The 16292-nt window shown below is 43.2% G+C and overlaps 1 protein-coding gene across 10 annotated transcripts in view; it reads left to right on the top strand.

The window, feature by feature from the left end:
• Sytl2 (synaptotagmin like 2) overlaps positions 1-12223 on the top strand; it is a 96579-nt gene extending 84356 nt beyond the window's left edge. For all 10 annotated transcript variants that reach the window (XM_026784268.1, XM_026784266.1, XM_026784267.1 and 7 more), the window contains 6 exons: positions 3490-3592; positions 5310-5480; positions 7709-7787; positions 9259-9358; positions 9911-10116; positions 11220-12223. In XM_026784268.1, coding sequence (XP_026640069.1) covers positions 3490-3592; positions 5310-5480; positions 7709-7787; positions 9259-9358; positions 9911-10116; positions 11220-11365 — 805 coding nt within the window. In that variant the 3' untranslated portion in view covers positions 11366-12223. The remainder of the gene's footprint in view (positions 1-3489; positions 3593-5309; positions 5481-7708; positions 7788-9258; positions 9359-9910; positions 10117-11219) is intronic.
• Positions 12224-16292: the final 4069 nt, after the last annotated feature.

Genomic DNA, 16292 nt, shown 5'->3' on the forward strand with positions numbered 1-16292 from the left:
GGGGGGCTCACCCATTTTCTCTTGGTTCTCAATTAATCTGGTGGGACTCAAGGAGTCAAAGCAATCAAAGGGCGGGTCTGGGTGGGCTCGTGTTTAAAGGCGTGTTTGGAAAGTTGGCTTGGGGGGTATGACTGCACTGGCTTTATAAATCCATATGCCAAACATTAAATTATAAAAAATACAGAAGCACCAAACACTTTGGGGGGCTGGTAAGGGCGTCAATAAAGAGACAAGAATTAGAGATAAGCAGCCCATAAACATGGATTTAGAAAGCGGCAAAATCCGGAATAAAACCAGATCCCTGCTCCTTCTAACTGACTTCCAAACCTTTCCTAAGATTAGAGGCACAGGGAACAGACTTCATAACATTAACTGTTGTGAAATACTCAAGACTTAATACTAAGGCAATTTCCGTAGACTGTGTCCTACATAGCCAGGTGTGGCGGTGCACATCTGTAATCCCAGCCCTCAGGAGGCTGAAGCAGGAGGATGGCGAATTGGACGCAAGCTTCTGCTGGATAGGGAGATCCCCGACTCAAGGCAAATGAGCAATAAATGAAGTTAAGTCTTGCATAAAAACTTTATGAAGAACTGTTAATTCACCTTTTAAGTCAGGTGTATGGTTGCATGTTAGTTTGAGAGTTAGTTGCTACATTTTTCTCATAGCCTTTAAAGAAGTCTGATTTGTGACCATTTTTCTGGGTCAATATGAGGTTTTTTATTTTATTTTAAAAGCAATGAACTATTTTATTAAAAAGTAGAGTAGATAATCACAATCATTCCAAATACAACTCACTAAAAGTTAGAAGGTGCTTACACACACACACATATATATGTATGTATATATAATATATTATATATATATATATCAAATTGTGAAGTGTTCCTTTTCCTTTCTTTTATAAGTTTGTTTTTACTTTTACTTTATGTCTCTGAGTGTTTGTCTTGCATGTATATGTATGACCCAAAAGAGTGTCTGTTGCCTGCAGAGGCCAGAAGAGGGCATCTGATCAACTCAAACTAAAGTTAAAAATGGTTGTGAGCGGCCACATGGGTGCCCGGAACCAATCCAGATCCGCTGTAAGAACACAAACGCTCTTAACCGCCGAGCCATTTCTTTTTAAAAATAAGTTTTCTTTATACTTTGACAACTTTACATAATATATTTTTGTCTTATTCTCCCCTTCTCTAACTCTTTTCCCACTTCCCCTGGAACCTTCCTTTATCCCAACAAACCCCTTTCACTTTTGAGTATATCTAAAAAGAAGCAAAACAAAAACCCCACGAGGTTTAACTAAGGTTGTTTGCATGTTTATGAATGTGGGGTTATTTAGTGGATCGTGGATAATTCACCAGTGGCTATCCACCTGAGAAAAATTACTACAGCTAGGGGTAGGGCCTCTTGTATTCCTTCCCCCACATGTTCCGGAATGTTCTTGGTCTCCGTCTAGTGCAGAAGCCCACAGCTGGCTTCCTGAGAGGACTCCCATTTCACAGGCTCATCTTCATTGTCTAGCTCAGATTCTTTCTGCCCCTTTTCCCGCCATGTTCCCCGAGCTCGGGGCTGAAGAGATTAATACACATGGCCCCTTTAGGGCTGAGTGCTCAGAAGTCACCTGTTCTCAGCATTTGAACCAGTTACGAGTTTCTGCACTAACCACTGCCCGTGACTAAAAGAAGATTCTCTGACCAAGGCTGCGGGCAGCACTGGTCTATGGTTAGAAACACAAATATTTGATAACTTGTTCATTTAGCAAAATAACAATAATAGGCTCCCCCATGACTGCTCTCATGGGCTTTTGACCAAGTTTACAGTGCCCAGGCATGAACTGTGTCCTGTGGGAACAGACCTCCATACCCAGCAGAAAGTGGTTGGTGACACCTGTGACATCTTGGTTGCCATTGCTGCAGTGGGCATATCGTGCCTGGCACATCAGTACTGTAGCACGCAGAGTACGCTACTCATAAGACAGCAGATCAGCTTTCTCTCCTGGTGGCTAATATAGCACCTTCCCACGCTGCGAAAGCTAGCCAGCAAAGTAGATTTCCAGGCCAGCGTCAGCTTGATGCCTCTATGTCCTGCCTCCAAAGTGTGTGGTGTGTTTAGTCAGCTGGGTCTTCGCATATGGTTCTAGCGGACAACCAAGAACAATGATAGTAACATATATTATTCAGAGGGGCGGCTCTGGATCTTTCTGACCAGCAGTTCATACAATTTCCATCTGGCAGTGAGATTTTTCTCTTAATAACTTGTGGCTTCCAGGGGGTGGTATTATAAGCTCATATAGGATACAGTCATGAAAGATCCCTTAAAAGTTCTTTCTTTTTTATAATTTTACAAAGTAGCAGATACCCATAAGGCTTTGCATATCCTTTAGACTTTCTGTACATCCTTAGTTTTGGTTAACCGTCTCTCCACCCTGTCCTCTTTTTTTTTTTTTTGCTCTTTTTTTAAATTGAGTATCTCTCTCTGTGTGTGTGTGTGTGTGTGTGTGTGTATTGATGTGTGTATATGAGTGTGGGCATACTAATGCGGTGGCATATATGTGGTGGGCAGAAGGTAACCCCAGTCACTAGGCCAGGTCTCTCCTTCTGCTTTGCTTTGAGACAGGGTTCCTTTTGTTGTCTGCTCCATATATACCAGGGAACGTGGCCATGAACTCCCAGGGGATTCTCCTGCCTCTTCCTTTCACCACACTGTAGAGTTCTGGGAGCACAGTGCACACTACCCTAATCCAGCTTCTATGTAGGTTCTGGGGAGCCAAATTCAGGTCATCGGATTTATGCACCAAGTCCCCCTCTACCGCCCACTGAACAATTTCCCTGGACCTCTTTTTTTTTTTTTTTTTACTTACTTAACAAACAAAAAACCCAGCAGAGCTTCATTGGCATCCTTCATTGATTTTGTACCAAATATGAACCAAGCAGATATGTGTTAATATCAATTTGTTCATAAGATAATAACGAAACTGTTATTTAAAAAATAAAAAAGCAGTAGCATACAGATTCCACCAGCACCAAAGCCTTTTCACAACAGGAAACAAAACAAAAGAACTAAGCACTATGTTGGAAGTCTGTGGCTGGCTTCCCCTTACACATCAAACACCAGGAAAGTCAGTGGAAATAATGAGGAGCAGGTGTGCCGGCTCACACCTAGCAGCCAAGCACTTAACAGATGGATACGAGAGAATCGTGAGTTTGAGGCCGGCTTGAGCTACACTAAGAAGCCCGGACTTAAAAAGATAAAAAAGAAATTTTCTTTTAAAAAAAAATCTTAAAATAACGTTGAACAATCCATTCTTCTAAATTTTCTTAATCCATTTAAACACTTAAAAATACGAAGGCGTGGACAACAATTCCTTTCTTTCCACGTTTATCAGTGTTCGGAGATAGTCCTGCTGCCAGCGTCAATGTGCTTTAAAAGGCAGGCATGAAGAATATTATTCTTCTCTTCTCTGACTTTCATGTCTATCCACTTTTCTCTTTTAGATACGTAAAGACCTATCTGTTACCAGACAAAGGCAAAATGGGCAAGAAGAAAACACTCGTCGTGAAGAAGAGCTTGAATCCTGTGTACAACGAGATATTGCGGGTATTTCTAAACGCTGAACCACAGATTTAGCCATGTCTGCCTGGATGGTGTCTGTCCTGCAAAAATCACCACTCCTGCCTCAGTTTTTACGGTCTTTGTTCCGTTCAAGTGTGTTCCCTTTTATAATTCAGCCGAAATGTCTCTCGTCACAGTCCCACGGTTTCTTATTCTTCGGGCTGGAATAGTCTTCCTCCCAACCCTTCCTTAACTGTATCTGAAGCTACTCTTTAGCACTTCTTCCTTAGCTATCAGAATTCCTCTGACGTCGGCTGACTCCATAACCTTGCTTATGATAGGATATGCCAGCCCTCAGTTAAGGTCCATAAGGGCAAGGACTAATCCTGTGATGTATATAGACTGGGTATCTTTGAGCAAATAACACCACTGCACCTCTGATCTGAGAAATCAGGCTAATGGTAATTTTATATTTGCAAAAGGGAACTAATGATACTCATCTATCCCCTTTAGGAATCACAGACTAGATAGACATTAAATGAGTTATTGCCTCATATTAGACATTTGACACAGACTGATTGGCAGCACAGTGTTTAGAGTACCTACATTCTTTCTCTCCCTACATGTGATATCTATCACAATTAACAAATCATCTAAAGTTGACAACAAGAGACGTGTTCGTTCTCCATTTTTGAAAACTACAGTATTTGGTAATCCTCCAGGAAGAGGGGAAGAAGCAGCCCATGATCCACGGCTGAATTAGTGGATTCAGGCAACAAGCTTGTAATTATATTTGACTGTGACGTATCCCAGGACCCCTGGATATTCTGGGTTAGGTGCTTCAACCCTATACTCAGCAAAAGCTGGCTAACTTACATGGTGAATTCAGGGAATGGTAGGTCTGATATAACCAAAATGGACCTTCAAGGAATATGTCACAAAGTCAAGAGGAGATTATTTATAGATTGGAAGTACTATTTATTCCTCCCATGATTATATATAATCAAGGGTTCACTTAATTTGAGATGAAAACCTGCTAGGTCATTAAACCCTTTCTACTTAGCCATGTGAGGTTGGGGGAAAAAAACAAATTTACTTTTTTAAGAAAAAAGAACTTTTTATTTTTTTTGTCTGATAACAGGGGACGTGTGTTTGTCGGGCAGATGGTATATGGGACTGTACTTTGTGTGTGAATTCTCTATGACCCTGAAACTGTTTTAAATAATGAAGCCTAGCGGGGCGTGGTGGTGCACACCTCTAACCTAAGTACTTTGAAGGAAGCGAAGAGGAATGTAAGGTTATGGTCAGTTAGGAAGTTCTGGACAGCCTTGGCTGAGTGAGACTCTATCTCAAAATAACAAAAGGAAAAAAAAAACCCAGTCCTTGTCCTTAGCTAGAAAAACCGAAGTAGATTCGATGTGGCTGCATTTTTAGAATGGACCTGATTTATGCTGTATCAAGTGGAAAGGCATCCAGCAAGGCTGAATAATCAACTTCTGTTTTTAGAAAGCTATTTCTAGCTATGATATTTGAGCCGCGGTTCGCCTTTTCCAGCGGAGAGGAACGCGTCCGCTTTTGTGAAAGATGGAGTTGTAGCTCTTTGAAATCAGACACGTGGAGTAAGATGCTTTGGAAGGTTTTGAGACCTGAAACCAAACAGAGGAGAAATCTGGATCCCCACAGATGACTTCTCCTCTCTGTGCCATAAGTTTGGCACAAGGCAATGCTAGTCATCATTTTGATGTTCTCTTCTCCCCTGCAGTATAAAGTTGAAAGGCAAGTTTTAAAGACACAGAAGCTGAACCTGTCCGTCTGGCATCGGGATACGTTTAAGCGCAACAGCTTCCTGGGGGAGGTGGAACTTGACTTGGAAACATGGGACTGGGACAGCAAACAGAACAAGCAGCTGAAGTGGTACCCTCTCAAGAGGAAGGTGGGTCCAGGTTTCCTTCTTTGTGCGGTGGGTCGGTGTGGGACCTGATCTACAGGGAAGAGCCTGGATGCATTCACCGGGTGTCACAGTGCCAGTGTGAAGCTCGGGGTCATTTGCAGTGAGGATTGAATTTTCTTTGTACATTTAGTAAGGAAAGATTTTCCAAAAACTATGTGGAGAACTTAAGTCATTCAATGAAATATTTGATGTCAGTCTTCAAGGTCATTTAAATGCTCCAATCCTTTGAAATCTGAGACAGACTTTTAGCCTAGCATATGATCAGACTGTCCCTTGAAAAGAAGGTGTCTTGTTTAGAGATAGGGTCTTATTATACAGCCCAGCTTTTCCTGGAACTTGCTCTTTAGCCTCAGGTAGCCTCAAAATCATGGTCCTTCTAGCTTAGACCCTAATTATCACCATTATGATCATGCTCTACCATATCCAACTTCCAATATGCCTTCCAACTTCATTATTTAATGTATTTGTAGTTAATATAATTATTAATATGATAAAATAGAAATCTAATGTCTTAATATTTATGTTATTTTTTCTATGATTGCTTTTGTAAGGATTAATCAAGTATCATATATTTTTCTTTCCATTAATACAGAAGCCATATTTTTCATTAACAATATTTACCCTTGAATTTATTTTTTTTTTCTTTTTCGAGACAGGGTTTCTCTGTGGTTTTGGAGTCTGTCCTGGAACTAGCTCTTGTAGACCAGGCTGGTCTCGAACTCAGAGATCCGCCTGCTTACCCTTGAATTTAAAATGCCTACTGTAGGGTTGGAGATACAACTCATGGGTACAGCACTTGCCTATCCTACACAAGGCCCTGTGATTGATCCCCAGCACAGGAACAAAGACGTGTCTAATAGATATTAGGGTTTCTGCCACATCCAGACCAGTGACAAGAATCAAAAGTCTTTTACTCCACTGATTCAGCTTCTGATATCTTTAGTCATATTTTAATGATCTTTGTATTTAAATTTCCACATTATAACTCTTAAATGCAGAAACATTCACTTAGGTTTGACCATGTTTACTCCCTGTTTCTCCTGACCCTTTCGCTGTGTCTTCCACCCAAGGCCTCATAAGACCCAACTCTGATTAGTTTCTGAGATCAGACAAGAGTAGTCACGTTCAGGGTGGGATGACCACAGACTCCTTCCTGTATCTGGAGTTCTGTTTTGTGCCAGGGACTTCTGTTACTTTCAGTTTTCCTGGTTATTGACTGGCAAGTCGAAGTTTTTCTAGCTTTTTTTCTGCTTCATGACATCCCCTTCACGTTTCTCTTTGAAGGATATTTTTGTTCAGTTGCGAGATTGAAATTGATCTCTGTGGGTACTTTTAAAATGTCATTCCATTGTGTTCTGACCTATGTAATATACATCGCAAAGTTGGATATTTATCTATTTTTTTCTTTTAACTCTTTAGAAGGTGATGTCTTTGCTTTTTCTTTCAGATTTTAGTCTTTTTTTTGTCTTTGACTTTTGGCAATTTTATTATAAGTGAGCGTTAGTGTAGTTTTCTCTCATCTCTCTGAGGTTCACTTGAGCTTCTTGCAGGAACTTGAAGCAGAAGCCATGGAGAAAAGTTGCTTACTTTCTGGCCTACTCTTCCTGGACCTTGATTAGCAAGCCTGGGGCCACCTTCCTACAGATGGTACCGTCCATGATGGGTGGGCCCTCCTACACCAACCATCAATCAGGAAAACCCCTCACAGACTTGGACATTGAACAATCCATTCAAAGCCATTCTTGAGTTGAGGGCTCTTCTTCCTGAGCTACTCTAGGTCTGTGTCCAGTTAAGAATAAAGGCTAGGCAGCATACATCCATGGTTTCTAGTTCAAGTTCCTACTCTGCGGAAGTTCCTGCCTTGACTTCCCTCCATGATGTACTGAAACCTGTAAAATAAAATAAAGACCCTCCTCCCCAAGCTGTTTTGAGGGGCAGAATGCTTTATGAGAGCAGAAGAAAATCACACTAGAGCAGAGTTCATGGAATGTTCCATGAGTTTGTTGCAAGGTCTTCAAAGATAGGTAACAATTTTCCTTAGTTATAAAAATAACTGTGTAGAATAAGCAGAGGAAACACAGAAGTCAGAGCAGAGAAGTGATCCATTTTCCCAGACATGGGACAGACACGGTCCTGTAACAGAGTGTTCACTAACCGGAGAGAAAAAAGGATCTGTTTCTTACACCTGCTAACATCCCTTTATTTTTCAGACAGCACCGGTTGCCCTTGAGACAGAAAACAGAGGTGAAATGAAGCTAGCTCTCCAATATGTTCCAGAGCCAAATCCAGGTATGGAAATGACTTAGTCTTCAGATCCCATCCCTCTGCTTAGTGCTTTGCCTTCTAGAAATGACTTGAGCTCTGTTGTATTTTTGAAGATGAATTCCTGAGCAAACATATTAAGCTGATAGCTGTATAGACCTAAGGAGTCAATCATGGTTTGAAACGAGAAAAACCTCATTATTTCTCTTATGTTAAAAAAATATGTAATCCTTAGCATCTTAAACAGCACTGTGCCCTTTAAATAGCAGCCTCTCCTTCCTCCACCCCAGAGCGTAAGAAATACAAATTCACTTTCCATTTCTACAAGGAAATTCTCTGTCCTGTCTTTTCCAGCCCTGTGTATAGTCCTTGTTTTGCCTTCCCCCTGTTCTCTGGGAAACATTCATGTTTGTACCACGTGAAGGGGCTTTGCTGTAGTGAGAATTTGGGCCTCTGCACAGTGTGGTGATAAGAAGGAGACTCAAGTGTTATTTTCCCAGGTGGGAACTCAAAGGATTCATAGAATGTCCCTAAGAAATCCGAACTCCACACTTGGACTTCCCTTCTTAGTTTCACGAGGAGATAAATCTTCCTGTCTGGATTACTGATTGCAGCCTAGTCACCAGGACCTTAGGTCTCCAGCCAGTTCAACAAGCCTGAAAAGCTGGTAGGATGATGTCAGGCCCAGCCAACAACTCATTTCCCAGGCAGACTGTCTTCAAGAAGCTGTAGGAATGTTGTCGTTGGAGTCAGGAGCTGCAGACTCTTGTGTTCAATAACCAAGCCATGAGGCTACTAAGGGACAATGGCTGGTACAGGCATGGAAAAAGACAGTCTGTACTACATATGTTAGGATTTTTAACAGGAGGGGGGAAAGGGCTGTATTTTAGCCAGCATCTAGTTTGGTCATGTTCCACTCAGATCTGCACTGGCAACGGTGTTGGAAGGGCTACACATCGTCTCAAGATGTTTGGAGTCTAACTCTGAACAGATGACCCACGCCCCTGAGGTCTGATGTTGCCGAAACAACTGGAAACCTAGGAGAATAGCAAGTGCTCTGGACTTGGAAGCAGCATGAATGTTTCCTCTCTCCAGAACTGTTTCTCTCGCTCTTTATTAGTTCTTAGAGAATATTACACAGTGTATTTGAATTACATTCACCTCCCTCCCAACTCCTCCTAGATCCTTCTCTGTCCACACAGCTTGACTGTGTGGCCTTTGAACCTCCAGAACGTGGCCAAAGAACCAGAGCCACATCCTTGAATGAGAGTGACTCTCCCTCTCTGAGCACCAATTGGTTGCCAGTAGCTCCTGTTTTCATAGACCTGTCTGACCTCAGGACAGTCAGGCCCAGAAGCATATGGTTGAATGTCTATAAACTCTAGTCAACTTAATACCACCAAGCATTAGCTTGTTGCCTTGTGGTATTCCATATGCAAGGCAACATCTTTTCTGAAAAGAAATAGCAAGACATTTTGTTTTTCTTGTTCAATCGCAGGCAAAAAGCCTCCTACAACTGGAGAAGTCCACATCTGGGTGAAGGAATGCCTTGATTTGCCACTGCTGAGGGGGAGCCACCTAAATTCTTTTGTTAAATGGTAAGAACATTCATGACTCGAATTTCTTAAGTTCTCCTGCAGTCTTGTCTTTGCAGGCTGGTATCAATTGCTTTATTCGGTTTTAAGATCAAGCCAGAAGCCGGGCGATGGTGGCGCACGCCTTTAATCCCAGCACTCGGGAGGCAGAGGCAGGCGGATCTCTGTGAGTTCGAGACCAGCTTGGTCTACAGAGCTAGTTCCAGGACAGGCTCCAAAGCCACAGAGAAACCCTGTCTCGAAAAACCAAAAAAAAAAAAAAAAAAAAAAATCAAGCCAGAGAGGTCATGTCTGCAGATGACGCTAGATGTTTTAAACTCATATTGTGCAATGTCTTCTGGGGTACATCTGTTGCTGAGGGGAATTCTTAGTACAAGATAGCTTAGTAAAATTTTAATCTGGATGTCACACAGCTTGTCTCCTCAGTGAACAAGGGTAGATTTCTCTCGTTTCCATACTTTTCTCTTTCATGGCCCACCTGACGGTCGTGCTGGGACAACATAAATGCTCACTCTCTGAACTGCAATGCCCTATCATTACTTTCTCTTTTTATAGTACCATCCTTCCAGACACCAGTAGAAAAAGTCGACAGAAGACTAGAGCCGTAGGAAAGACCACCAACCCCATCTTCAATCACACCATGGTGTATGATGGGTTCAGGCCTGAAGATCTGATGGAAGCCTGTGTTGAACTCACAGTCTGGGACCACTATAAACTAACCAACCAGTTTCTGGGGGGTCTCCGGATCGGCTTCGGAACAGGTAACAGTTGTGACAAGTTTAAATCTCTATGAGCCAGAATGCAAAAACCCTCAGGGTAACTGAACCAGTTGATTGAGAGACCACTGGGGTTGTAAGGGCTCTGGATCAAGAGGACCAGCAAAGTCCAGGGAAGTCCTGTGGAGCTCAAGATACTACTGGTAAGTTCCAAAATCTGAGCTTGGAAGTTCCAACTTCATGACCAAATATCCCTGCCCGGTGCCACTAAAGAGCACTCTGCAGCATGGCCAGGTCAGTCTGCATACATTTATTTGGTTGCATGGCTCAAGAGAGCTAAACAATGATAAGATTATGATGCAACATTCAAGAAGATATTTGAGCAAACTAGGGAAATTCTATCTTCCCACAAACAACATGGCTAAGAGTCTGCTTTGAACAATGATAGCGACTACCATCTCGTCGCTGTAGTAAACGATTTATCTACATTATTATACTTACTCCTTTTAACAGTTCCATGGGGCAGTTAGTAATAGTCCCAAGGGAACCGATATCCCCAAATAATAACAACAATAATAACAATAAATAAATAACAGCTAATTACAGAGGCAAGTTATAAAATTGAGTCTTTCAAGCAATAAAAAAAAATTAGCCAGTATTCCCAGGTACTCATCTGTCACATAGGTTCTCAACCTGTGGGCTGTGACCCCTTTCACAGGGGTTGCATACCAGACATTAATTGTTATGATTACAGCAGTAGCAAAATTACAGTTATGAAGTAGCAATGGAATAATTTTATGGTGGGGTCACCATACCATGAGGAACTGTATTAAAGGGTCCCAGCATGAGGAAGGTTGAGGTCCAGCATTCTAGTGTCGTCTCTAACCAATACAGTCCTCCTGACTGCTAAGAAAGTTACCATGCAGCCTCCACGTTTCTGTGAAGAGCAACCATCTGGGAACCATGAGGAACTGAGATAGTGAAGCTACTCGGGTAGTAAAATGTTCTTTCTTACGCCTTAGAACTGTTCTGCAGGTGTGTGCCAACTCTTCCTTCTCCTCCACGGTGGTTAGAGTTGGGGGATGACAAACTCCCTTTTTCCCCTGCCCACAGTGGGAAACGATTGCAAATGGAAAACTTTCTTGCAGGAAAAAGCTACGGGACTGAAGTGGACTGGATGGATTCTACTTCCGAGGAAGTTGCTCTCTGGGAGAAGATGGCAAATTCTCCCAACACTTGGGTTGAAGCTACGCTGCCCCTCAGGATGCTTCTGATTGCCAAGATTTCCAAATGACCCTACTCAGCCGATTCCGCTGTCAGAATCAGATCCCAGGTGGATCTGAGCTTGAGCGTTCTGACTCTGTGGACAGATCTCCTCACCCCTTGTCACTAACGAATACTATGCAAACCTCCCCAAGTCAGCCTGCATGCATTTCTTTGGTTGCATGGCTAACAGCGGACAGGAGCTATGCCCAACGAGACGTGTGAAGCAACGTTCAAGCACGTAATGGAACGAGCCAGGAAAATCGAACTTTTGCTTCCGCACCAAAGAAAAAGCCACCCTTAAAGGTTCCACGCCCCAATCTTGTGCGGCACTTCAGGCCTGCAATTCGGTTATTAAAATGCTTGCTGGGCATACAAATAGGAAGATTATGGGCAAAGCGACAGAAAGATTCTCCCGGGATGGGGTGGAGAGAGGAAGAACAGCAGTGATGACAAAGAACTTCATAACCAGACAACTATTTACTTGGAAACCTCTAATAAGATATTGAGTTCCATTTCAGAGCAGTAAGACTCACTTTCCTGCCCGTAAATCTGCCTGGAGAAACCCCGCCCCCTTCTCAATCTAAATTGGACTTTGGTGCCACCTACTGGTTGCACATGGAATCCAGCTCGTGGCTTGTTTTGACTTAATTTCTACTAAGGGATGGCAAGTCTGTGTTTTATAACAGTATGCTAAAATATTGTGTATAATTGATTGTTTTTCTTATAATTTTACGATACGGAAACAGCATCAAGGTAGTCACGGATATGCTTTGCTAGAAATTTTAATTAGAATATAAATTGTCAATTTTATTGTACTTCCTATGTATTATTTTCATAAGGTATTTTGTAAAAACCCTTAGAATAAATTATCATGATTTAAATTGTACTCACAGTTTAGCCTCATTTCTTACATTAAAAATGCTTCGTATTGGGAATCTTAAAATATAAATTCTCTAATGTGGCTAATTTCTCTATGGTCCTTATAATACAACTCTAGGCATTGTTTCATCTAGACGAGAAGCTCTGGTTATTATAAAAAGCAGAATTTTTATTTTAACAAGACTTGTTGAAGACTTGCAAGTAAGTCAGCATATATTATTAACGATAAGTTAATATTTCTTCCTAATCCCCCCCCCCAAAGATTTCTTTGGGCCATTCTGATGCATGAAACATTACTCCAGCTTAAGACGCCACTAGTTTTCATTTCTCAAAACAAGCCCTGATTTAACGTGGATTTACGGAAGTCTGGTCAATGAGTGAGCATGGAATCTTATAAAGATGCCTCATCATAGATATCATCAAAACCACGAAAGAAAGCACGTGGCTCCTGCCTGTCATGCCCCATTTAATAGACTGAGGCAGGAGAATTGCTTTAAGGTTGAGGCCAGCCTGGGCTACAAGGTGAGACTGGTATAATAAATAATAAAATAATAATAATAATAATAATAATAATAATAATAATAATAATAATAATAGCAAACCAAAACCAAACAACTCTCTCACACGAATAAAAGCCTAAAAGATTATTTGCCTCTTTCCCCAAACGAACACTGTAGCCTGGAATCTACTAGTGAGCACTAATGTAAAGATTCCTTCCCCTTGTTTCTCCGGGTCTGTCCTGGAAGTGATTAGCGGTACTCTCGGATGCTGAGTAAGGGAATGAAGCATTAACTGAGCCACCCAGTTGCTCTGCACCGAGGCTGCTCTGGGACGCTGAGTCATTGCAAGCCCTGCTCTGGCTGGTGCCACAGTCACAAAGCAATTGCCTCCCTGCATCCGTTCAGCTCTGAAGCTCTAAGCAAATCAGCTGTGCTTCTCCAACTCCAGCCAGGATTACCTGCCTTCTCCCACCCCCACATTCCTTACCTTCAAGATACCAGTGTGAGCAATGGAACCTCCCATCCTCCACAAGGAAACGCAGCATGATGGTTTTGTTTCATTTTGTGTCTTTGTGACTTCTAGGCCAAGACCGTCCAGATTTAATCTGGAGATGTGTTGCGAATGCTTGCTGACTACATCAAGGGTTTTTGGTTTTTTTTTTTTTTTTTTTTTCAGTTTTCTTGAGTGTTGCACTAGAATTTAAATATGTATCTTCACTACTTATTGTAAATCCCTGTCTCTGGCCTCCGTCTTTGGAGGCCCCGCCCCTGTGCCCCTTGCACCTCGGCACCTCCGGAAAGAGGGTCAAGGTAGCCCGCTAAACCTGACTCCTCCCCCGGGGAGGTCAGGACTACTCCCCCAGCCTAGTTAAACTGCTCCCCGGAAAGTCGACTTGTGGTCTTCCCTCTTTCCCCCTGGTGGCTTCTTGGTTCCCATGAAGGTGGCTGCATCGGAGAGAGCAGGAGTCCTATATAAACCTGCATATCTTTTAATTCGTCTTGCTTTGATTCGGCATGATTGGGATCATTGTGAAAGACCCTCAGAGAGTGTCTTTCAGTCTGGGGAGACCCTTCCCAAGGAACAGCGAGGCCAGCGGATACAAACAGCAAGAGGTTTATTCAGATACACAGGTACCTGGGGCGTCCAAGTCTCTCAGAGGACTGGCGCGTTGTCAGGCTGGGGTAGCGGGGGTTTTTATAGGGTAAAGGGAGCAGAAGCGCGGTTACAGAAGCGAGATGCATAGTTACAGGGTTTTCATTGGTCAGTTTGAATATGGCCGAGTTTAAGTCGGGACAAGTCCCTGGTTTCCGAGAATTCAGATATGGGCTGCCTTGGCTCTTGTCTAGGGCAGACAGTGTGTCTTTCTCAGTATTCACCGTTCCTCCCCGGCCCAGCCACAGGTGTCTCTATCTCGTTTTGGCAGCTTCTAAACTGCCCTTTGTTAAAACCCTAAATATTCAGTACAAGCCTTGCAAAATGGTGTTACCGGTGCTAAGTTGTTTAACAAGCTGGGCGGGGGTGGGGTCTTTCATCTGGTGCTAAGCTGCTTAGCAAGCTGGACGGGGGGCTTTCAATTGTGTCGACAGAGAGCTCGTGTTAGAAAATATGGAGGTGGGTGGTCCTTGGACTTCCCACAGGGCAGGGAACCCTGATTGCTCTTTGGGCTGACGAGGGAGAGGGACTTGATTGGGGGAGGGGGAGGGAAATGGGAGGCGGTGTCGGGGAAGAGACAGAAATCTTTAATAAATAAATAAATGAAAATATTTCTAACACTTATTTAGTCACGTGTCCAGTTAGACGTGCTAGTCTGCTTCCAGAGCAGACATTAGTTGTGTAAAGAGTAGGAATGATGAGGTTGACCCTTGGTCTTTCCTATTGAATCAGAATTGAGGTAGGTGGGAAAGGCTTCGCGTGTGGTAAAAATCAGAGGCTAAACGGTTGACTCGTGTCAGAGGGACTCCATCTATTTCTTCACCTACTTTTCCTTCACGATGGATTCATCCTTTTTTTTAATGTCATATCTGTAAACAATGTGTTTTGGCCAAAATCACCCCCCCCCCCATCCCTCCAACTTTTCCCAGACACCCCTGACCCACCACATCTCCATTTCAACTCCCTGTGCTCTTTATTTAATCACTCGGTCTAGTTAGTTCTTCTAGTGTGTGAACGTAGGTGTAGGGCCATCAGCTGGAGCATGGGCAGGGTAGCATCCCCGAAGAAAACTGGTTTTCCCTCCCCCAGTAGCCATCAATGGCCAGTAATTCCTCAGCTACGGATGGGGCTCCATTCCCACTCTGTTGTGCGACAAAACTTTCCCCTGGGAGATGCAACATACCCATCTCCTTACCCAAGAAGAGGATCCCATGACACACTGAAGTATGTATACCCCCAAAGTCCAACTCCGTGAACCAGTGAGTTTTATTGGGGTAACTTACAGGAGCACGGGTGACAGCTCACAAAAGCACACAGTCCACAGCCTGCAAGCAGCTCAGCAGGTTGGAGAGTGCCCTTTCTGGGTGCTTCCGTTGGTCTAACCCTCTTCCAGACAGCTCAGCTGCTTTCTGTTTCTTCCAGGCGGCCGCTCTGGTCTCAGTCTCCTTTGCAGCTTAAATTTGCTGAGAGTCATCTTTGCAGTTTAACTCAATTAGTCTGAAAGGGACTCTCAACTCTCTTTACTTAATCTGGCAGGGAGGGGACCTGTAGGAGAGACCCAGCCAATCACCTTACTTGTAGGGCGGGGTCCCCCGAGGATATTTTTTACTTATAAAGATTGCTGGCTGCCCCTTCTGTTTTCCTGGTCTCCGCTGGAACCTCTGGTTCTGTAAGTCTATTTCCCAATTAAAGCTGTATATATCATTACAATTTCTGTCTGCATTCATTTACACCAATACAGGGACCTAGTAGACCTGATCAGTTTTAGGGACTTCCTGAAGTTATTTAGAGTTGTTTGTCATCCTGCTTAAAGAGCTTCCCTGCAGAATGGACTGTTTCCATGTCCAAGGAAACCACAGCAGGACACAGCCATGTGGAAATTTTGACTGGCCTGATCCTGTGGAGGTCATGTGCATGGACCCATAACTACAGAATTCACATCCAGAATGGGCCTTGTGGTGTCCAGGACACAGGAGTTTGGGGTGGAGCCTGCAAAGCTCTATCTCCTTTTATCTCTCTATCCCTTCTTCTGTGATCCCTGAGCTCTGTGTGTGTGTGGGGGGGGGGGGATATGACTGGTTAGTAACACAGATGCTCCATTGAGAACTGAATACTCTGGTCATTTATCCTGTGAACTTTGACCAGTTGTGACTCAGTTTTAAGCACCATCTACTGCTGAAAGAAGCTTCTCTGATGAGGGTTGAGAGCTGCTCTAATCTATAGGTATAAAGACAAGTGTAAGAGGGAAGCTCAATCTATGTCCATTTAACAACATTCCAGAAGTGGATATGGGAGGATCAGATGTTCAGAGTCATGCCTGGGTACATGGTAGGTTGAGGCCAGCCTGGACTATGTAAGACCCTTTCTCACAGCAAGAGGAAGGAAGGAAGGAAGGAGGGAGGGAGGGAGGGAGGGAGGGAGGG

Source organism: Microtus ochrogaster, chromosome 22 (genome assembly GCF_000317375.1).
Source record: "Microtus ochrogaster isolate Prairie Vole_2 chromosome 22, MicOch1.0, whole genome shotgun sequence".
NCBI classification, from domain to species: domain Eukaryota; kingdom Metazoa; phylum Chordata; class Mammalia; order Rodentia; family Cricetidae; genus Microtus; species Microtus ochrogaster.